The sequence below is a fragment of the Polypterus senegalus genome, chromosome 12 (genome assembly GCF_016835505.1).
Source record: "Polypterus senegalus isolate Bchr_013 chromosome 12, ASM1683550v1, whole genome shotgun sequence".
In the NCBI taxonomy this organism is placed as follows: Eukaryota; Metazoa; Chordata; class Cladistia; order Polypteriformes; family Polypteridae; genus Polypterus; species Polypterus senegalus.
In genome coordinates, this window is record NC_053165.1 from 55,938,317 (window position 1) to 55,961,400 (window position 23,084).

A 23,084-nucleotide genomic window follows, 5' to 3' on the forward strand; every position below is an offset into this window, starting at 1 on the left:
AGTGGTGATGTCTCACAGTTATCTAGATAAGTTGCACATTGCCTGTTGAAGCCTACTCATCTCTAACAAGCTCATATCCCTCACCTTGGAATACCAAAGTACCTGCTGCTTTTTATTCCAATGAAGTTTAACTTGAATTAAGGTGTAGCACCATTAATACGACAGTAATTTACCTGACACTTGCTTACTTAATGTTATGTTTTAAAGAATTAATATGCTGATGGTGACTAGAGGATTCTTGGCAACAATTAAATATTATAAAGGCAAATATTCTGCTAGTATCTTAACTAATTATTAATCATTTTAAAAGAGCATTTCTATTACTTTATTTTTTTTCCTCCAAAGCATGCTTCAGAGGGTTGTGACTAGCTCATAGAGCTGTCCAAAAGTGTGAATTATATGTTTTGACTTTGTTTTTGTTCGTCTAGTTTATTATCTCAAACTAGCTGTTGCACTGCATGTCTAAGGTAAACCATCTGTGCATCCTTTGGTTTTTGTACATGTCAGTATGATGGTGTAATGTTCCAGTGTTCATTTTACCCGTAGGTTCTCTGGAGCCATCTTTGGAGTTGGAGAATGAGGAGCAGATTAGACTACAGGCACGGCGCCGACTGGAAGAACAATTGAAACAGTACAGGGTCCAGAGACACAAGGAAAGGGTAGGTTGCTCTAAACTGCAGGATATATGCAAATACCCTTTAGATTTTATTTTTTATGTTAATTTTAATTAAAGATGCCTAGATGGGTCCTACAAATATTTTTAGGTTTTCTGGATTGTACAGAGAGAAATGAATATCGAAAATACAAGTATGGTTTGCACACAATAGCCTTACTTAATATAGAAGTAAACTGCTTACCACCCCCTTTTTTACGAGCTCTTTAACATTCCTGCTCTTCATTACACAAAACTGTGATTCTTCTTATGATGCTAACTGCTGAAATTATGGAAAGTAGTGAAATTGTGGCTGATTATTTACCTAAAGTCCAAAAGAAATATTCTAAATTTTACATTTGGGGGGTTTGATCACCTACTTTGTCTTGGCAAGATACTTTTTAATGGTAGAATTGTATTTCTTTTGTATTTAAATGTATAATTTATTTCACCCAACTAGCTTTTAATCTCTTATTTGTAACTTGGCAGTAGCAAGAATACAAAACTCAGTGAAACCCGATGAAGCTGAGCTTTTGTCTTTTTCATATAGCTGCTAAGACCTGTTGGGTGGGTGTACATTCTTAGATGTCCTTGTTTAGTGTAGCAAGGTTTATGGTGCTCTTTACTTCTGTTTTCTTTCATTTTCTGTTAAATGATTTTGTTTTGTTGATAGCTACAGATACTGATTAAACAGTGGAAAATTATTTTTTCCTTACAATATAAAGAACTGATATAATTGCCTTCCAAGGCTTCGATAATTAATGTAACTTTTTAGTATGTATTTTTCTTTCTTGTGTAAACATATTTTTTTAGATTGTTTCAATATGCATAAAAATGAATTGAAAAATCTTTTATTGAAATATGCTTGGTTTTTGATTGGATTTTTTTTTATGTATATTTTTGCAGTCTCATAATTCATCACCCAAAAACCGTCCTTGTAGTACTCTTGACCCTGAACTCATGATGCATCCAGAAACCCTTCCCCGTGCCAGCACTGTGTCAATGACAAAGGAATATTCCTTCATGCGCACCAGTGTCCCACGTGGACCCAAATTGGGAAGCCTGGGCATCCCTTCATCCAGCAAACAAAAGTCCACAAAATCGTCCCGTTCTAGTAAAATTCGTTCTTTAGCTGATTACAGAGTCAGCGAAATGGAAATTAAAAACGGCAGCATGAATTCGCAATCTGGGGACACAACACTGGGATCGCTGAAGTCTAGTCTGAGTTCTACATCTGTGGTTTCAGAAATCAGTTTAAACTCTGAAGTGGAAGATGGACTTGACACCAGCCTTCTGATAGCAGACAACATATCTGAGGTCGATGGCAGTGAATCTGGGATCCGACAGGACGACAATGAAAGTGACAGCTCTATGCACAGTAGCGTTTCTGGTGTGAGAGTCTACAGCATGCTTTCTTCTGTGGTGAACCACTGTGAAGCCTCATACAATATTGATGGCCAAGAGATCTCCCCAGAAGCACTTGGGCAGTACCCCTCACTTCAAGAGGTGTTGCAATCAGCTAAAGATGAACATGATCTCCTTACTCAGGACACAGACTTGAATGGAGAAACACGTAGCCGGCGGGACAGCATCTCCAGCAGGTGAAAATGGCATACTTTCTTTAAGAAATAGAAATGAGAGGCATCATTTTTGGCAACACATATACACATAATCAACTCTTTTGTGTGATCAGCATAATTTATATTTAAAATGCTGTTCATATGTGGGATGTGCAGCATTTTCAAAGAGAAGTAGCGACCTCTTAAATGTCCGATCTGTGATTGTTAAACCATCTCACCCCAGTGTTTAGTTGTTGCCATAATGGTAATGTTGACCCTTGCATTTATCTATAATAACAAAAAATAACAAATAGAAATGTAGGAAGACCTTGAACTCTTTGAGCATGTTTAGGAGGGCTCATAATTGGAAGGGAGGAGAAGGAAAAGAGCCACAGGTCTGATATGTTTTTATGGATGTCGAATTCCAAAAAGTCATATGTATTTGGCTTTTAGGTTTATTACTTGATACTCCACTAATGATATATCACTGCAGTAATCCCTGCTGAATACAATGACTTATTAAAACCTGTTTTGAATGAGGTTTTTTTTTTTGTCTAGATGTAAAGTGGTTTTGTGGCCCAGTAAAAGGGAAAATGCAATGCAGTAGAGTAATGTATCTTTTCTTTTGAAGTGTCTCTCTAGGTAGCTCTGTAATGGGAAGTCATGATGATATGTTGCAAATTCTTAAAGAAAAAATGCGTTTGGAGGGACAGCTGGAGGCACTGTCCTCAGAGGCTAGCCAGGTATGTGCATTTTTAATGTGTAACAGGTTAGTTAGAGCTGCTTTAGAGTAAGTGTGCTGCTTCATGCTGAGACTGAACATGTGTTAATTTGGTGAGAGAGGCTGTTAAACCAAGGGACCATATAAATAAATAGGTACATGCCCAGAGAGTCTATACAAATGTAGGTTTGCATTTATGCTGACTCTTTTTCTGTTTGTTTGAAAGTTTTCTCTTTTTTAAAAGTGATATATAGAACTATGAGCTATGTGTCACTGTTCCTTATCTTCATAGAACACGTTCCTGTGATATGTATTTATGTGTACAGTATTGTGTAATTGCCTGGAAATCAAAGCAAAGTTTATGGCTCTGAAGGTGGGTTAAAGAAAGTTCTGAACTTAATTCACTTAGCTACAGACTTAGTAATAGAGTGGAACTGTTTCAAGCATACAGTTTCTAAGAGGTGTTTCCTTTTTTTGTATCCATGTCATGTATAGTAGCAGAAGCTTCAAAATTTTTTTCAAAGTTGCTTTAAAATCCCTATTTTAACTTACAGTAAATTAAATGTAAGAAGTTTTACAAATGGGCATTTCAAAGGCATGTGATAAGAATATCAAGCTGTTTTTCCTGCAAGATTTCTTCTAAATATTTAATATACATAGACTTAACCTCAAAACAATAGGTGATATGCTTTAGAAAGAAAGTAGCTTGGTTTTCACCTATACTTTATTATAATTTTCATTGGACAGGATTCACATTAGGTGATTTTCTTTACAAACTATAAAAACTGAGTTACTGAATTTGAGGGAAACGAAAGGCTGAGTTTCAATTATTGTAAAGGCTTGTAATGATTACAAAACTGGAGTGTTTTGAGTCTAACAGTATTTTCCCCTGTAGGCCTTGAAAGAGAAGACAGAGTTACAAGCACAGCTGGCTGCAGTGAATGCTAAACTCCAGGCTCAGCTGGAGCAAAATGAGGTGAATCATGAGAGACAAACTTCTCTCTCTTCAGAAGTGGGTAGTCTAAGGAAGAACTGTGCAGATTTGGAGGTGGCCATGGCAGAACTACAGAGCACCCTGGAGGCTAAGAATTCAAGCCTCTTGTCGCTCAGCAATGACTTGCAGGTAGCAGAAGAACAGTACCAGAGGCTTATGGGAAAAGTGGAAGAAATGCAGCAAACATTAGCATCCAGGGACAACTCTGGTAAGAAAATGCATAGAACTTTTTAGAATGGGTTAGAGGGGGAAAAAAATGAAATTGTTAACTTTGTATAAGAACTAAATTGTGCTTTGTTATTGTGCTACACTTAGTGTATTTCACTTAATTTGACAATCTATTTTTAGTTATCCTTCTATATAAAAGCGGTCACACACGCCCCATCCATTTTGCAATGCACGATTGGATTTGTAGTTTCATTTTTCCAGGTAAAAGATGATTTTCTACTCCAGACTGTGCGATATCTTCTTCTTCTTTCTTACTATATAAAAGCGGTCAGGATTGTCCTTCCGTCCCGTGAGTGGAAAGCGTAGCGTATTCCGCTTATCACAGACTTACTACTTGCAGCTTGCGGTACGAAGTGACATGATGTGAGCAGAGTTCTGGTGCTCCCATCGTTCCCTTGCTTTTGTGCGCGATGCGCTGGAAAAAAAGACAAAATTATGTCTCTGGAAATAATTAATGTTGATGGAGTACAAAAGCCTCACCACGTAGTAAATATCAGGGGGGTTCAAAAGGGCGACCTCAATATAGAAAAAAAGTTTAAATTTCATCACAAAAATAACAGAAACTACGAGAATTAAAGTAATACCGCTCAAATGCAACATAACCAAATTAATGAGTTTGTATAAAATATATAATTGATCTACATATTGAATTGCCTTAAAAAGTGGTCAACTTAAAAGGCGGGTCAGCCTTAAAAGGCGGTTCAGCCTAGTTAAATCTACAACATGACTTTGCCTGCTTTTTAAGGCACAATTTTAAAATTCTATTTGATTATAAATTTGGTTTATTGTATTTAAACAAGTTTTCCTTTTGATTTTATATGTAGTTCAGGAGCTTCACCATCAGGTGACTCGCCTGCAAAGCCAACTTCAGCAGGTCCAGCTGGAGCGGAGTACTGTGGTTAACAAACTAAAGACATCTGAGTCTGAAATTGCACAACTGCAACAGGTTCGCCAGTGGTACCATCAGCAGCTTACAATAGCCCAGGAAGCACGTATTCGGCTGCAAAGTGAAATGGCTAATATGCAGGTAATAAAACTGAAATGATCAAAGTAGGTATATTATTGTAGTGATTATTCATTTGGGAATATTTTCAAAAGCTAAAAGAATTTGTGCATACAACTTTGTTTGATACTCAACACTTGATAATGGTGCTAATTTTTTTTTCTCCTTTTGTGGAAGTTTTTGTTACATTTAATTAAACACAAAGTGAGATCGATGTTTGTGGCCGTCTGTGTCATCTTTCTACATAATCACTCACTGGCATTTAAAATGTAAAAATATCCTAAACAGTGAGCTACAAATGTGTTGTACTCTCTTTAGTCATAATGGTGACTCCCAGAAATTTAAAGATCACCCTCTCCACACAATCTTTGTGCTTCTTAAAGCCAATTACCAACTCATTGGTTCAAGCCATACAAAGGAAGATACTGCTGTTTTTGTATTTGGCAATTTCCTTTAGCTTCCTTTATTTAACTACACCAAATAACTCAAACTTTCATATGAAGTTAATGTTTTGTTTCATACTTCAACACAGTTGAAATAATATTTTAAGAAACTTAAAATGTAATTTAATTTGTTCTTTCAGACCAAACATGCAATAGTAGAAGTCTTGATAGTATTATAAACTCTCCACATTTTATATATTTAGGTTGGACAAATAACTCAGACGGGGGAACTGGAACATCTTAAGCTAGAAAATGTTACACTTTCTCATCAACTAACAGAAACCCAGCAACGGTCTATCAAGGAGAAAGAACGTATTGCAGCTCAGCTTCAAAATATAGAGGTAAAATGTTTTAAATTGTCAAAAATGCTTTTATTAGAATAATTGCAGGGAAAAGCATTAGGTAGGACACGCACCATAAAAATAATTAACTACAATAGGTGTACATTCAGGATTTGTTGTCCATGCCTTTTTTTTTTTTTTGTTGTTGTTGTGTTTTTTTTTTTTTTTTTTGCATCTGTGTCAGTACTTTAATCAAGGGTTCAGTGATATCTAAGTGTAAAATGTGTATTTACTAGTCATTACATACTGGCAGCCTTGTTAGTTAATTAGCTTCCAAAAATGTTCATTTAATCTCTTAGTTAGCTTTATGGGAATGTTATGCATTCAAAAAGATTGAACCATTTTGTAAATTAAATCATTTAAAAACATACAGATATAAGATTAAATCACCAAAACTGTGTCTGAATTGAAATTGTTTCATGTAAATATTTTTATGTTTCCATTTAACAACATTTTACATAAAAAGAGGCCATTGTCTTGTGCAGGTGCTGATAATTGGTCCTATACTGGCTTTTTCCATGTCATTTACTGCCTTTATTCTGGCACTAAAAGAATAAAGACACTGCAAATTGGTTTGAATTTAGATCACAGCAGCAACTGAAGTTAATAAGAATTAAGATAGGTGAGCTGTGGAAAAAATTACAGTATTTATGCAGTATTAATACACCAAAGTCAGTACAAATATTGGTATGTCATTAGGTTATATTATTTTCATTCTTTAAACTAAAAATAAGTTATAGAATAACATAAGGAAAGGACAGCTCCATGAGTGATAAATCATAAAGTATTTTTTTTTCTCATAATCACTGATTAATTAGTTATTATTTGCTCATTTTCTGACATTGATAAGCAGTTTGGGTATAGAAAAAAATCTCATTTGTTTCGTTGAATACCATGCTTTACGCAGTTGTAACTAAACCATTGTTCTTGATGAACTTGTAAAGGGAGTGCATTAAGTCTACTTGGCTTGTAGCTTTGAAACAGTACCTCTCCCAGTTGCCTTTGCCATGATAATCACCTCTAAACAATGTGCCGTTCTTATACAGGCATGCTTACTCACCCCGCCTGAGAGTCATTATGCTTAGAGTTCCAGCCATCCACTTATTCTTCACAGTGCCTTTGAGTAAAATATCTATATTTTTAAATTATACAATGCATGCATGTTTAATCTGTAGTTAGTGTTTTTGTTATGGATGGAATTCTGTTATCTTAAGCACTGTAATGCTATATATTAAGCTACCATTATTAACTCATTCAATAAAAAGTTGAATATCTGCAAAAATCATGCTATTTCTAACACTGATTACTGCATTATTCACCTCAGTGTTCCATCAGTAAATATGTAGTTGTTTTAGAAATAAGTGTGTGTGTTTCTTTCAGAAGAAGCACACTGATTATAAATAACGCTGCCTTTGCTTTGTTCCAACTCTGTGTCTCATAGTTAAAGAAAAAAAATAACCATTATTTACTATAAGACTAGCTCAATACTGTAGCCCGCAATCTCTTAAACCTTACCGAGTTCATAATTATATAAATTACACAGTTTATATTTCAGCCACATGATTGGGGATCTGAAAAGGATGCAAGTGCTGAATGTTGTGTGAAATTATTTCTCCCTCTCCCAAAAACATGAAGGCAAAGTTTATTGGTCATTCTTCAGTTGCACATGGATAAGCGACTGTGTTTGTGTGCACTCCACTTGGTTGGTTGACGCCCCATCAATTTTTGGCACTGACTTGGAACTAAATTCATCATGTTAAATTTCCAGCTTAATTAATGCAGTTGCTCATCTCAAATCACTGGATTCATGCTAAAAATTAAATAATTGAGATTATTTTAACAAGTTCTTTTATGTCAATAGATGAGCCTTCACTTTTAAACATTATACCAATGTATTTGGTAGACTTGCTACTGTGCTGTGTGACTGTTTGTTACTTTGCAGTGAATAAATTGTACTTAATGTAGCGAGAGCTTTAACTGCTAAAGAAAGGCTTGGTCAAGTTGGCCTATATGATAATCTTCAAATTCACTTTTTGAGAATAAGTAGTTATTAGCATTATCTTTGTTTTATAATTTAAAGCACTTCTTTTAAATTAAACAAACTGTGTTATATTTATATATTTTTAAAAAAACAGCTACATTTAACATGTGGTGTGTTTGTCTAGGCTGACATGTTTGACCAAGAAGCAGCATTCCATCAAATTCAGGAGGCCAAATCAATGGTGGAAGATGACCTACAACGGAAACTTGATGAATTTGATGAAGAGAGGCAACATCTTCAGCAGCTGGCCAATTCAGCCAGCATCTTGGAAAAAGAGCTTGAGCAGGTGATCATGTTTTTAAGTATTGCTGTGGAATCTTTAAGAAGAACACTGATTTTGTTCTGTACAACTTAACTGGAAAATTTATATCTGTATCTGGATCCCTGTACTTGGAGTTCCCTGGGAGTTACCGTTTCCCAATATTAGTTTCCAGTTTCTTTTAGGTAAACTTTAATCCCTCTTAGTCAGCTTTTTGCCAGTTTTCAGTAGAAGAAAACTACTGAATTTGAGATGTATGCATCATTTAATCTAAAACATAAATTAAAAGTTGGTCTTTCAGATCATTAATGTTGCCCACTGATGCGTTTAACTCTTTTCCAGGTAAATTTAACCCTGTCACAGAAGGATCTACAACTGGACGTTCTACAGCATGAACACTTGGAACTGATGAAGCAGCTTACAGTATCTCAGGAGGCTCTTCATACCAAAGAACAGTCACTAAATGATCTGCAGACCCGATATGAAGAGCTGGAAGCTCAGCTCAGTGAGCTACAGACAGAAGATAATGCCAAGGATGATACCATTCAGTATCTACAGAAAGAAAGGATTGTCCTAGAGGTAGCACTGCAATCAGCACGGGCTGAAAAGGATGTTTTGGATGAGGGAGTCCAAAAGTTGGGTGAAGGGACACTTGTGGCAGCTGATATGCTCGATGAACTAAAGCAGGAGATCAAAGTAAAGAGTACTCAGGTAGTTCTGATTCCCAGTGAAATACTTTCCATTTTTAGAGCATTATTTGCTATTTCATATACTGTTTTATTCATTAAACTCAAATGTAATCTAGATAAATGTACTATTAAATTTGTAGCTATCTTATAAGATATAACTACAGTTAATTCAGTTTAAGAAAAGCTTAAATCTCACATTCACAACGAAGAATAATGTGTAGTTTTCTTCATTACAAGTTAAAGTTTGTAATTAAATTTCAATGAGTGACAAAACTTCTGTGATTTTTTTTTTTTCTTTTCATAACAGAATGAGTTTTTAAAACCATGGCTATCAGGTGTTGCATATGCCCTACTGAGTAACAATCTTGCATACATTTGTGTCTGAGTTTTTTCCCCATAATTAAAAATTGTATCTGTTTCTTAGATTGAAGCCATGCAACAGGAAAACAACAGTCTGAAGAAACAAACACAAAAACTAAAAGAGCAGTACCTCCAGCAAAAGGTAATTTTGTCACAATGTTAGACCTTTAATATTTACTGCCATTATAAAGTTACCTTAGAAAACATTTTTTTCTTATATAGAAGTGCCTCTGTTTTTATTTTAAATAGAATATATAATAGGAAAAACTGTCCCTAACTCATTAAATTGTGTCTTATGTCAGTTATTTCACTACTAAATAAAATATTTCCCTATATCTCATATATATCTATATGTTCTTGGTGAAAGTCTAGTTTGTTGGACTAGTGTGATCGGTCCGTGCTGAGCCAACCAGCTGTACCATGCCCTGGAAGAAGTGGGCCCGAGCCCACTGAGCCAACACTGGGCCCATTCTGCAATTGTCCTTCTCGTTTTACCATTTGTAAGAGTTTATTTGCAACATATGTCCATATCAGAATTTTGTGTCTGTAAGGATTTTCAAACTGTAAACTATAGTGGAGTCCACCTTGAAATCAGCCTTATCTATATTATTGCTGCATTTAATACTTGATTCCAACATGTTTCAAATGCAATATACGACCCTTAAAATACAATAAGCACTGACACAGGGTTAGTAAATCAATGCTTTAAATGTTTTTGTCTCTCTTTCCTGTTGAATATAAGCACTAAAAATCCTTATCAGAAAACTATAGATTAATCTTTTGTTTTCAATATCATTGGGCATTGCTAACACTGACCTTTCTGAAAACAGCTATTCTGTTCTAGAAAGGCGGCTTTATTGAATGCTAAATGGCTTATGTGGTTTTCTTCCTTCAGGTAATGGTTGAAGCCTACCGCCGGGATGCATCTTCTAAAGACCAATTAATTAGTGAACTGAAAGCCACAAAAAAGAGGCTAATTTCAGAAGTGAAGAACTTAAAGCAAGAACTGATCAATGTACAGGGAGAAAAGAAATCAACTGAATTGGAACATGCTAGGCTGCAGAAGGAAGTATCCCATATCCAGCAGCAGATGGCCAGTTTGGAGGAGCACTTACAGACTGTACAGAATGAGCGGGATCAGCTAGATACTCAGCTTCAGGTTATTATTATTTATGTTGGGCTTAAACTGAATAAAAATTTGGGACTATCAGAGTACCAAAATAATGTGTACCTAAAATATTTATAGGTTCAATCAAATAAATTGATTTGAATTGATCCAGCTCTCCTCATCTCGTGTCCATACCACTTGAACCTACTTTCCTGTAATTCCTTAGCTATCTCTCCAACTTTTATTGTACCTCTGATTGTCTCATTTCTTATCCTGTCATTTTTTGTAACTCCACACATCTATCTCAACATTCTTATTTCTGCCACATCTAATTTCTCCTCCTGCACTCACTTTACTACCCATGTCTCAACTTCGTACATCATAGCTGGTCCTTTTTTATGTATTTTTTGTAACTGCTAACATCTGGCAAAACTGTAAATGCATATATGAAGACACTGAAAAGTTAATATTGGCCAGCCAGAATTACAGTTTAAATCAGGAGAGAAAGGCCTACATTAGCTCAGTGTGAGAGTGCAGAGGCATCTAGAGAACAAAACACTCTGCAAATGCTGAAAGCTGCAGAAAAGTAATAGACTAGGCCATTAGTACAGATATGAGGAAAAGATGCAAGTTATTTGGATGTATGCCATATCAACTGTGGCATGAAGAGGTAGAAAACTTTGCAGAGTACAGTAATACTATAACCCAAAAGAACGTGAGGCAAGGGAAAGCTGATAGGAGACCACAGGCACTTGTGGACATTAAGAGTTAACAAGTTAATTCCATTTTTATGGGAAAAATTAAATTGCCTTTTACATCCAGATAACCATGTGGTTGCTAGATATTCTAAGCAGACATGGTCCTAAATAGACATATAAGGGGCTGGGATTTCTGTTAGCAAACAGATAGCGTAGACCATGCCAGATGTATACAGCATTAAGCTTTAGAGATACCTCAGGGTGTAGGGACAACAGCAGATGCTAAAGGTAGTTCTAGCCTGAAGTGTGTAGTAAATTTTGAACAGTTTCCTCTGAGAATGGTTGTGTTTTTCATCTGGGTTTTGCTGCAGCTGACAATGTTGTTGTTGTTCACTTCAGTGGAGAAGAGGGGTCTTTGAGTCTGTAGTCAGAGAGGGTGAGACAGAGGCTTTCTTTGTGGCAGCGAGTAGTGAGTTAAGATGGAGTGTGTGTGGTGCTACTGTGGTGGGAAGATCAACGAGCTGCTCATCCTGGCAGACAGAGGTCAACAGCCATGTATGTTATTAGGGTGAGACAACCTACTGAGTGGCTGGTTTTGACTGCTTAATGTAATTTAGGGTGCCAAGAGCTGCCATGATATAATTAATTAATTATATATTAATATTGTAAGTTATTGTTAAACAAAGTCAGATTACTTTTTTAAGTTTCATCATTATTACTTCTGTCCAAAAATAAATACATTACCTCTTTTTTGTATAATTCAAGTCCCTGCAGTTTGATCATAATCAGCTCGCAACTATTACTCAAGAGAATGAAGGATTAAGGAAACAAGTGGAAGAAATGCAAAATGAGGCTAAAAAGTAAGTTTTATGTGATTAAATAACTTGTTTAAACTAGCTACACATTTGGTTTGTATATTCCAGTTTTTAAATGATTTTTATTTAAAGAAAAAGTATACATTTATAGTAAATAAGTAGGTTAATACTTGAAAAAACAGATATTTAGTAATAAACCCTGGAGTAAGTATGAGATATATTACCTGGTATCTTGCATTTCTACTCATATTGTAGATGCATGTGTATATTTGTATTTATGTACAGAAAGGCATATGTTGGACACAAATTTTTTCATTAGTTGGTGCAGAACAATGCTACTTTTTTCCCTTCTAAATATTTTTTTAAAGATCTCGGTCAACTTGTACACCATTTAAATGGAATATGTATGGATAAGCACTTCATTTCCAAAAGAATGTGTATTTTGGGAAGGAACTAGGCATGATGTTATAGTTTATAGTTGTATACATTTGGTTAAGGCACACACTTTATTTATTTTTTGGCCTTGGATGCAAGTACGAAATGTATACTCTGTCTCAGGGGTGCCCAACTCCAGTCCTGGAGGGCCGCAGTGGCTGTAGGTTTTCATTCTAAACCTTTTCTTAATTAGTGGCCTGTTTTTTCTGCTAATTTAACTTCTTTTGAATTCATTTTAATGGACTTGCTCTTGAAAACTCAGACTCCTCAATTGTTTCTTTTTCCTTAATTAGCAGCCAAACAATAGTGAGATACAAAATGAGCCAAAACAGGACCAGCAAACTGTGTCCATCATACAATATCTGAAAATAAAGAAAGGTGAAGGTCTCAGGAATGCTGATCTGCTCTTGGAAAAGAGAAAATCCACAATTTTGGAAATGTCTGCTATTGCACAATGAGAACAGCAACAAGCCATGGAATGAAAGAACGGGTTTAATTAACGACAAGACTCAGTGCCTCATTAAGCAACTGGTTTAAGTGAAATTGGTTGGAGTTTGTGGCCCTGACTTAGTTGGTCTTCTGTTGGCTCACTCACTTCACATTTCGTTTCTGTTTGGGTGCCATTTAAGGAAAGAAATAAAGCAATTCAGAGGAATGATGAAGAAATTCAGGGAAACATTTCTTAAAAATCAAGTCAATTAAAATTAACTCAAAAGAAGTTAATTAGATGCAAAAACAGGTCACTAAACCTGAAGCCACTTTTGCCCTCCAGGACCGGAGTTGGGCACCCCTGTTCTATCTCATGGTTCTCTGATACTTTGGTGGGACAAGAGGAAGAAAGAAATGTCATTTGTGTAAAGAAGGCCCTTTATATTTTCCAGAATTTAGTTGTAGACATTCCTTATTGTAAACTCAACCATTGTAAGAACTTATTCTAAAAATGAAAAAATATAGTCAGTTTAAATGTTTTTTTTCCTAGGATTAAAATGTTATGTAAATTTTGTTTGTTCTTCTGACTGGTTACTTTCCTTACATTTAAATAGTTTCATTTGTCTTTAGAATTTGAACTTGATTGCTCTTTGTCTGTTGATAGTAACATAGGCTACTAAAAATGTTCTTACAGAGCCATTTCTGAGCAAAAGGTAAGAATGAAGAAGCTGGGAACTGATCTAACTAGTGCCCAGAAGGAAATGAAAGCCAAGCATAAAGCCTATGAAAATGCAGTAAGTATTTTGAGTCGACGGCTACAAGAAGCTCTAACAGCCAAGGAAACCACAGAAGCAGAGCTAAACAAGTTAAAAGCCCAGGTCACTGATGGAGGCAATAATGAGGTTCTCCAGGTAAACAAGGGAATGCAGGACTATTGCTTGGGAACTACTATAATGTAGAAGTCACCACTGTAACCTTGATTTTGTCCCTTTCATATGTAGAATAAAATAGACACTCTGCAAATGGATCTGCAGGCAGCCAATCACAGCAAGGCCTTGTTGGAAAAGGAACTACAGGAAGTGATCTCTTTGACTAGTCAAGAACTTGAAGAGTATAGAGAGAAAGTTCTGGAACTAGAAGATGAGGTAGTACTTTTTTAGAAACGGTACATTACGAGCACATCCGACCATGACATGTAACACTCCAGCACTTTTAATTGAAGTGTAAAATAAACACCAAGTAGTGATCTAATTGCCCCTCAATCCATCCCCTCTCATTTTCATATTCCTTCCTTTATTAAGCTCCAGGAATCGCGTAACTTCCGGAAGAGAATCAGGCGGCTGGAAGATATAAACAAAAAGTTGTCTCTAGAGTTAGAGCATGAGAGAGGAAAGCTTGCTGGGCTGGGGCAGTCTCATGCCTCATTACGGGAACATACCAGCATTTTGGAAACGGCACTGGCTAAACGAGAGGCAGACTTGGTTCAGCTTAATATGCAGGTGATTAATTAAAAAAAATGTTTTTACTGTCTTAATATTAATGTCTGTTAAATATCAACTTTTATACAAATTGTTTTTCTGTCAAAATGATTTTAACAAACTTGACAACTATTGTGATTTAATTTATCCCACTATTTGCATAATCTCAATCGTCACATATAGCCTTCCATTTACAGGTTCAGGCTGTTTTAAAAAGAAAAGAGGAGGAGGATCAGCAGATGAAACAACTCATACACACATTGCAAGCAGCATTAGAAAAAGAAAAAGCCAATGTTAATGACCTCAAGCAACAGGTATGCTCTTAATAAGAACTAAGGAATGTGGACTTAGCCCAAAACATCCTAATGTTTTTATAGACTAAGAAGACACACTCTTACCCAGTGTACAAAACATTAGTCCATGCTAATGTTTGAGCTCATTTAGAATGCTATATAACCTAATATAGAAAATCCCTGAGTATTAGCTAATCACACATTAAACAGAGATATATATATATATATATTTTTTTGACTCTTTCTGGGTCTCTTGAAAAGAGTGCTGCACAGGTGGCTGGTGGTTGTTATAAAAATCTTTCTATGATGTCATAAGAGCTCTTGCCCCTTGTGACAGTGTCTGTGGTTAACCTGTGTTTTAGTAGCTGAAGCAGGTCTTGTTTGTGTTTTAACTGGTGGATGTCTATGGTGCTGCTTCTGGAAAAAGTTCTATCGCATCTGATCCTGCTGAGTAGTTGATCCACTGTTGGTAATGCTTTCTGAGAGGCGAGATTCATACATGTATCATGACTGCAAATTGACATTGGGTGCATTGTCTGGTTCAGTGACAGGCTCTTTTACCTCCAGTCGTCATTCATTAACATTCTCCTTTAGTAATGCTGTGATATTCTCTACTGAGTGGCTGTCATACATCACTCTTTTATGTGGCACATAGGAGTCCAGCTTCCACTTATCCTTTATGTGATAAGCTGTTATTGTTAAATATGATTCAATGGCCATTGATGTCCAAGCATTGCATCTCAAAGCAACTCTCAACTGAGCTGAGAAATTCTAGTACCCTCATTTTTACCCCCGCCCCCCCACCACCCCATGCAACATGGGCACAGTGATGTCAGTGTTGTGTTGTTAGGCAGGTATGTTGTAATGAGGCTCCATTGTATTCACCATATTTCAGAAGTCTCCATTCTCTGCAACACTGAATCTTTTTGTTTAATGTTTGCTGTTTGCTGCTCCCCTGTCTGTACATCAGAATAGAGTCTTGCTAAGTGTGCTGTCAGAATCATTGCTTTCCCTATTATTTGATTTTAGCATGACACATTTTGCAGACGACATTGCTCTTGCCATTCTCCATAGTGCCTTGTTCATTGTGGAAACCAAACTGAGCCCACACTTCCGCTCTGTATGCTGCGGGAACTGGTCTGACTCTTCTGGATTCAGCCATTGGTGGTAATGTTATTCAGCTAGGTTTGCTAATGCTAACGTTAGTGGTGTGCCTTTACACAACTTCCTATGTCAGTTTAGATTGTTATGTTAGTGGAAGACAGATTATAACACTGCTATCTAACATTCAAGGGTTTAAACACAGTACAAAATGAGCTGCTGTGTGTCATGAATCTTGGCATGCAATCTAGTAATTAAAAATCAATACAACGTTTTTGAGAATCGATACAGTATCACAAAACATAATACTGTAATGCAAGTATGTCAATATTTTTTACACCTCTACTTACTAAAGGTAAATATGTCTGTAAAGCAATAAAAAAAAGGCTGGGCACATTGTACTGACTGGTGACCCACTAAGATACACACTTCAAACAAACCAACTTATTGTTTTAATTTAAACTGTACCCCAGATATTCAACAAAGCTTCATGCAGGCTTCCTGTCTTCATGTGAGTTAGTTAATATTTTGCTGCTACTAAGTAGTTGCAGCTAACTGTTCTGCTTAGTAATGATTACACGGGAGCTGCTCAAAAACTTCTGAATGCAGTTATTTTTTGTCAAGGTTGTGTAAATATACTGTATATTAATTAGCGAGGGATATGGAAGAATTATTAAGCACATACTTGGTACTCCTTTGGCAGTTGCTTACAATTCAGCTTGAAATCTGTTTTTTGTTTGTTTTTGTTTTTTGAAGTTGATTGTATATTCGGCATTTTTCTTTGTCCAAGGTGGCTGCAGCAAAGGCAGAAGCAGCACATAACAGACGCCATTACAGGGCAGCAGCTTTGGAGCTATCTGAAGTTAAGAAGGACTTGCAGGCCAAGGAACAGATCTTCACTGCCCTAAAACTAGAAGCTGAAAAACTTCAGTAAGTGAACACTCTCCTTTTTAAACATTTTATTGATTTGCTGTACTTCACAATGGTTAGATAAAGTTTGTGTTTATAGTATGTGGCTGAAGAAAGCAAAATGGTAACAACAAAAATCCACTTTTTTCAATCTGGCATTTTTCTTTGTACAGTATTCAGAAACTGTACTCTCAGGAGAATGAAACATTTCCTGTATGATTCTACTTCTTTAGAAGCTCTGTCCTTTCTGTATTTTTGTATTTAGTAGGATACCATAATTAAGCACATTAATAATACAAACTACATGAAGGAAAATCAACGTAGAGACTGAGTGAATGTATAAAAGGAGAAATTGTTTGAGCTGCGGCCATTGATCGTTATTTAAATATTATGTATCTTGTGTTTACTGTTTCAGGGCACAGGACAAAAAGCATTCAAATGAAGTACTGCAGTTTCAGCAAGAGCTGGCAGATGCACACTTACAATTGCAGCTCTTACAGAAGCAGCTGGAGAAGCAGCTTAGTAAACAGCCTGTGACAAATCAGGAGGTATGAGAATTATCAGTGTATCTTGTTCACTGACCAATCAGGTACTCAGAGAAGAGATGCACATTAAATCCAACTATCTAAAGAAAACAAGAAAAAATAAACTGCTGTAAAATGAAATGACATGTGTTTCATCAATAGTGTGGCACTGTCATTTGCATCACCATCACACTCGGTTGTTGTCTCTCTGGAGGTGGCACGTTCTTCTTGTTTGTATCTGTCTCCCTTTACTCACAATTTCAAGGTTAATTAGTGATTCTAAATCTGCCCAGGCTCCAGCCCTAGCAACACTGAATTGGATTATGTGTGTTTTAAGACTGTTATGTAATGTTTTGATTATGGCATTACTTAAATTCTATGTTCAGTGTACCAAGTCCTAATATCTTTTTATTTTGTTTTTATATACTTCATCTTACGTTAAATAAGCTATGCTATACTTACAACAACAACATAACTCTGAATTGTATTTTGGCACTTAAGACACAAAGAAAAGCACATGTTTTAATAAACTGCTTTTTTAAATATTTTTTTCTGCATATACTGCCTTCACATAATTTGTTGTGTAGATTAACAATAGGATACACAATTTAAATGTTCGTAACAATAACACATTAAAGTGCTGTCCAGTTTTTTTGTGCACATAATCACATCCTTTCCTTATAAGAATAAATCCAGTGGCTGTCATCTACTGCAGATACAGTAAGCTTATACAGTTTTCTGTTTATTTCCAAAGAAATTTTAGTTTTCCATTGTCTTAGTTAAAAACATTGATTGTCACAGCCAGGAAGTACTTTTGTTGATGGAAGAATACATTGTGTAACTTGCACTTTTGCTATATTGTAAAATAATATGTAAGTGATGTGCTACAGTTTCAGTTAAATGTATGCTTTTTAAGTAATTCACTTTATAGTGCAATGAGCAAAGTGCATCAGTGCATGTTGAATCCTACCACCTTCTTTTTCAGATGCAAAGCTACAGCTTTAGCTTTTCATGCACATAACTGTTTTGCAAATTCAGCAGTCTGCCTTGTCCTACACAGCCACAGATGATATGGGTGATTATCAGAAGTTAAAAAAACATGGGAGTGTGAGATAAAATTGTACTTGGCGCTAAAAGTCGTAAAAGAGTGATTACTGGAATATGAAAAATTATTGTAATAAATTCAGTATTTAAGACATTGTTTCATAAATATGTTATGTGTGGTCTTACTTCGTCTTTGTTCAACTGTCATTTATCCAGCTCTTTTATTTTCTTTCACTTATTAGGTTGAAGATTTGAAATGGGCAGTGGAGCAGAAGCAACGAGAAATAGAAGCACAGAAACAACAGCTTGAATTGACAGAGCAGCGCAACTTAAGAGAACTCGAAAGCCTGAAGGGTGCACTGCAGGTGTGTAACTTACTAGAACAAAAACAGCATGCAGTATCAAGTTCTTTGAAGCATTTACAGAGGCTGCAGCTTTTCAGAAAACTTCATATGTCTTATGGACAGTGTTGAAATAAGTGTATTCTGTTGAGAGTGTTTTTAACAAGGAGATTCATCATCTGATTATCTTGGATTATTTTGTTGTTATCCAAGTCCCTTTATTACACATCTCTGTTTCACCATTAAATCATTCATAATGGTTTACTCTCTTGTAGAGTATTAAAGCTGAACTAGAACTAGTCCAGGAGGAGTTGAGTGGCACTAGAAAGGACAAGTTCATGCTGCAGGCCAAGGTTGCAGAGCTAAGAAACACTATGAAAACACTGTTACAGCAGAACCAGCAGCTAAAACTGGATCTGAAACAGAGTCGCAGCAGAAGGGTATGTTAAAATTTAGCTTTTCATAATAAGTGTAACTGGGATGTATACTGTTGAGTTGATCGGAACATGCAAATGGAGCTGGTTGTGGTTTCTGTATTTTATTGAATAACACAAGTAATATATGATTCTGAAAATAAATATCTAGAATAACAGGTGCAAAAAAAGATTAACTATTCAAATGATACATGTCTTCCTACTTAACATATACTATATTGATTTCAGATTTTGGTATACTTGCCAGTTTCTTCAGTATGTTACTTAACATGCTAAGTAACATACTAACTACTAAGTAACATTTCTGCTTTTATAGAGAGTAGAATATAAGAGTGAAACCAATGCATCAAATCCAGTGACACCAGTAAAAATTCCTGACTGTCCAGTTCCAGCCTCTCTTCTTGAAGAGCTCCTGAAACCATCAACAACAGTTAGTAAAGAGCCTCTGAATAACCTTCATAACTGTCTGCGACAGCTCAAGTATGTTACTTTTTTGTTTCTTTCTTTTCTTATTTTCTTAAATTGAACTTTACATACTAGATTGTTTAAGTCAAATATTTCCTTTACTGGCTATGTACCAATAAGTTACATTTTGATCAGCCAAAGCACATCTTTAGTATAGTTAAGTAGGAATATCTTAAAATAGGTTATCACATTTATGCTTATCCTTGTAGTCAAATTATATTTGAGCTACCAGGTGCTTCATGAGACTGTCTCATCTTGGGCATTTTCCTAAAACACTAAAGTTCTCTATGGCAGTGTGGCATTTTAGCTTTTTTCACTTTTTCTTATTGGGCCATTACAAGTAGCCAGTTTCCTTTAAAACTACAGGTTAGTTATAGTAAACTATTCTGTGCAAATAAACACACATGGACATTAAAGATGCATTTTAATACCAAACATAAGTGTAATCCAGATAAATTATATATGGCAACAATCTACATATGAAAATGAAGGTCTTTGAGAAAACAAATGGTTATCACAGGCCGTACGTAACATGTTTAAAATATTAATGAACCAGACCACTTTTAAAAGATCCAGGGGCCAGATCTGACCCGTGCTCCTTGATTTTGGTAATGTTGGATTGAGAATAAAATTTTGATTTAGGTATAAACTGAGTTTCATACTAAAACAGTTAAGTATGTTAAAAATTAAAGTTAATCTGATTATCTGGAATAATATATGATGTAAGAACAACAGAGGTGAAATAAAAATTGTTAGGTTTTTCCCTGGAATTGGAACATGGATAACTGAAGTTTTTTCTTCTTTATATTGTAATAGACCACTCCTTATGTATATTTTTTGTACCAAACAGGCAGGAGATGGACAGTCTGCAGAAACAAATGGAGGAACACACAGTTACAGTTCATCAGTCCATATGCACCTCGAATAGCACTGAAGGAGAGCTAACAGAACTGACAAGTAACAATGGTACACAATCGGAAACTAAACTGAGTAAAAGCAAGCCAGTGACGATTGATCCCAGTGGGAGCACAGTAGCAGATGACTTGGAAAATATTCCCATGCTCCCCTCAAGCGAGTCTCCTTAGTCACTCTAATGTGGGCATCAAAAGGAAGACAAGGATCAGTAATAATAAATGTATTTGTTTTAACATCTGGGTTTATAGGGATAAGTGGTCAGTTCTGTTTTGGTGGCTGCTTTTTCTGAAGCGAATATAAAATAACATTAATAATACCCCAATTTTATTGTGTTATTAATCTATAATCTGCAATGGTTTTGTTTGTTCATAATGAGCAATATAATACTCAATGTAAGACCCACAAAACAAAACTGCAGCACCTTATGTATAAACAGCTGTTGGTGCAAGTTTAGGAATTTAATTGGCAAATGATATGAAGAAGAATATATTTAATTTATAACAGCATGTTTTCTCCTTCTGTCTCCTAAATCAACATATTGAGCTGGGTCTCTCGATTTTTTTTTTTTCTTCTTACATCCCTTTCTTTGTCATTTGATTATAATTTTTTTAAGTTATTTACTTGTTTTTGTGCATTTTTTTTTTACTTTGTTTTACAAACATGGAATCGCACAGAATCCCAAATATCTGCCACTTTAAAGCCTGTTTGCTGAGATGTTGTTACTCATTTTATATTTACTTATAAGTATGTACAGAAAATACCATTTATTTGAAAAATAATATATCAGTCAGGAAAAATATATATAGGAAAAGTGATTAAAAAAAATGCTTTGCTTGTGTGGATGCAAGGACACTTGTATTCATTGTATTTTAAGTTGAAGAACTGTTTTTTTTTTTACTTGGGGATGTATTTGTCCATACAACTTGGAGTATGAAAGTGTTAAACTACTAAACTGTTTCACTAAGGGTACCTTTTTAATTTATTGCAATGAATGTTTCAAAAGGATAAGATTTTATTTTGTATGTGTTAAGGTGATATTAAAAGGTAATTGAGAACATGTTAAATCATGATATTTGTATTGCCATTCTGGGTATGGGAGGAAGTTGGGTTGTTTATGGAACATGCATATCAAAAAAGGAAAGTATAACTGTATTCTGTTATGTCATTAGTATTTTTTTAATTGTACTTATGATGTCACCTCTGTAACATTTCTTTAAAAGAAAGATATTTGAACATTATTATATGCAGCAAACCAAAGGCTGTATGTAACAAGCTCAGTTTGTTAGAGCTCAGAACAATGGACAGCCACAAATTTAATGTCCATATACCATAGACGGCTTTTTCATTTTCTCGTTTTTTTAAAGAATGACTCGGCATTTAAGTTACAAACTGCTCTTACTTCTCTGACACTTCCAAAACATGATGTGTAATACCTATAACAAGGCTGCTATGTTGTACTTTGAAGCCTAGCTTTCAACTGAAATGTGCATCAGTTTGCATGGAGGGTCTTGAATTATAAAGAGACCAAAAATGATAACAGTGCCCTTCTTGTGAGAATGGTGCCTTCATTTCATGACTCTCCATTGCAGGTTGCCAGCTTAGCTCTTATTACATTAATGCTTTTCCCAAGAGTTCTCTGTCAAATGAATTTCACCATTCTGGCATCCCAAGTGGCCTACAGTAACTAACATTAAGCCTGAGTTCCTCTGTAAATATCTAAATGGCATTATATGTTTATTCATAAGCTTGACAATTATCAACCAAGCAGTCTGCCTTAACGGAATGTTTATAACATTTGTAGTTATTTAATTGGATCCATTTAGTCTCTCTCATGTGCTAAATATACATTAAGTGCCACTAAAAGTGCAGACTAGTTTGAAATGGATATCAAGTGAGCATTCCAGCTGTCTCGTATGTTTCAGATAATGCAAATGAATCTAACCATTTGTATGTTTTTGACACAAGTTGTCAAGACAAAACTGATTTATTGCTGTGTTTGGATACATTGGTCATGACTCTATGAACTGCATCTGAAGTATTTTACTACTGAATTGTCTATCAGTAACAGGCAATGTATTTAGCAAAAAGTACATTTGGAATAGACCTTAATGTATCCTCATAGAACAGCCAAGTGTAAGTGTCATGCAAATACATGTTGCTGGTTCTCATCTTATATTAGAAATTTAAAGTACCAAAAACATCACTTTTCAAACTGACAGGGTCTTGAGTATGAGTAAATTGCTCCGAAAGGAAAAAAAAATGAAATGCATTTACTATAACCCAATTGAACTGATGCTGTTTTATTAATTTTACATCACAAATCTTCCTTGATGCTTAAAACTCCTTGTACAGTTTAACAAGCTGAAAGCTTGTGTTATCTGCAAATTCCTGCGGTTTTGTGCAATAAACTATTTTTAGAAATGGACTTCACAGGTGTCTTCTATATTTTGTACTACTAACTGTAAACAGGTAATTATATTGGATATGTGATTTATATTTTTCTTTAATATAAAACTTCCCTGTATCAGTATGCTTACATTTTAAACACATCTGTCTGGTTAGGTTGTGCCTTCGTGTCGTAAGACTGCTCACCTCAATAATATAGTTGCCCATTAAAAAAGTGTGCAATTAATGTTTGGCCAGTCCTTTAACCTAAATCCAGGCCAGAAAATCTCCAATAATTTGTTCTCTCCTAATAAAAAATATCCTATTTACTTATTACTTAAGATCTTCCATGTGATTAGCATGACTGTTCCTACTTGGCAAATAAAGACCAGTTTTAAAGAATACGTTTGGCATTTTTCA

At 35.3% G+C, this 23,084-nt stretch overlaps 1 protein-coding gene across 2 annotated transcripts in view; it reads left to right on the forward strand.

Annotated features, from left to right (window-relative positions):
- The window catches only part of golga3 (golgin A3), a 32,127-nt gene extending 9,423 nt beyond the window's left edge, over positions 1 to 22,704 (forward strand). For both annotated transcript variants that reach the window (XM_039771464.1, XM_039771465.1), the window contains 21 exons: positions 547 to 659; positions 1,559 to 2,253; positions 2,843 to 2,954; positions 3,828 to 4,134; positions 4,979 to 5,181; positions 5,804 to 5,941; positions 8,107 to 8,268; positions 8,584 to 8,952; positions 9,355 to 9,432; positions 10,186 to 10,449; positions 11,862 to 11,956; positions 13,470 to 13,686; positions 13,777 to 13,920; positions 14,077 to 14,274; positions 14,451 to 14,567; positions 16,438 to 16,577; positions 16,972 to 17,104; positions 18,367 to 18,489; positions 18,741 to 18,905; positions 19,216 to 19,379; positions 20,215 to 22,704. In XM_039771464.1, the coding sequence (XP_039627398.1) occupies positions 547 to 659; positions 1,559 to 2,253; positions 2,843 to 2,954; positions 3,828 to 4,134; positions 4,979 to 5,181; positions 5,804 to 5,941; positions 8,107 to 8,268; positions 8,584 to 8,952; positions 9,355 to 9,432; positions 10,186 to 10,449; positions 11,862 to 11,956; positions 13,470 to 13,686; positions 13,777 to 13,920; positions 14,077 to 14,274; positions 14,451 to 14,567; positions 16,438 to 16,577; positions 16,972 to 17,104; positions 18,367 to 18,489; positions 18,741 to 18,905; positions 19,216 to 19,379; positions 20,215 to 20,449 (4,172 nt within the window). In that variant the 3' untranslated portion in view covers positions 20,450 to 22,704. The remainder of the gene's footprint in view (positions 1 to 546; positions 660 to 1,558; positions 2,254 to 2,842; positions 2,955 to 3,827; positions 4,135 to 4,978; positions 5,182 to 5,803; positions 5,942 to 8,106; positions 8,269 to 8,583; positions 8,953 to 9,354; positions 9,433 to 10,185; positions 10,450 to 11,861; positions 11,957 to 13,469; positions 13,687 to 13,776; positions 13,921 to 14,076; positions 14,275 to 14,450; positions 14,568 to 16,437; positions 16,578 to 16,971; positions 17,105 to 18,366; positions 18,490 to 18,740; positions 18,906 to 19,215; positions 19,380 to 20,214) is intronic.
- The last annotated feature ends 380 nt before the right edge of the window (positions 22,705 to 23,084 follow it).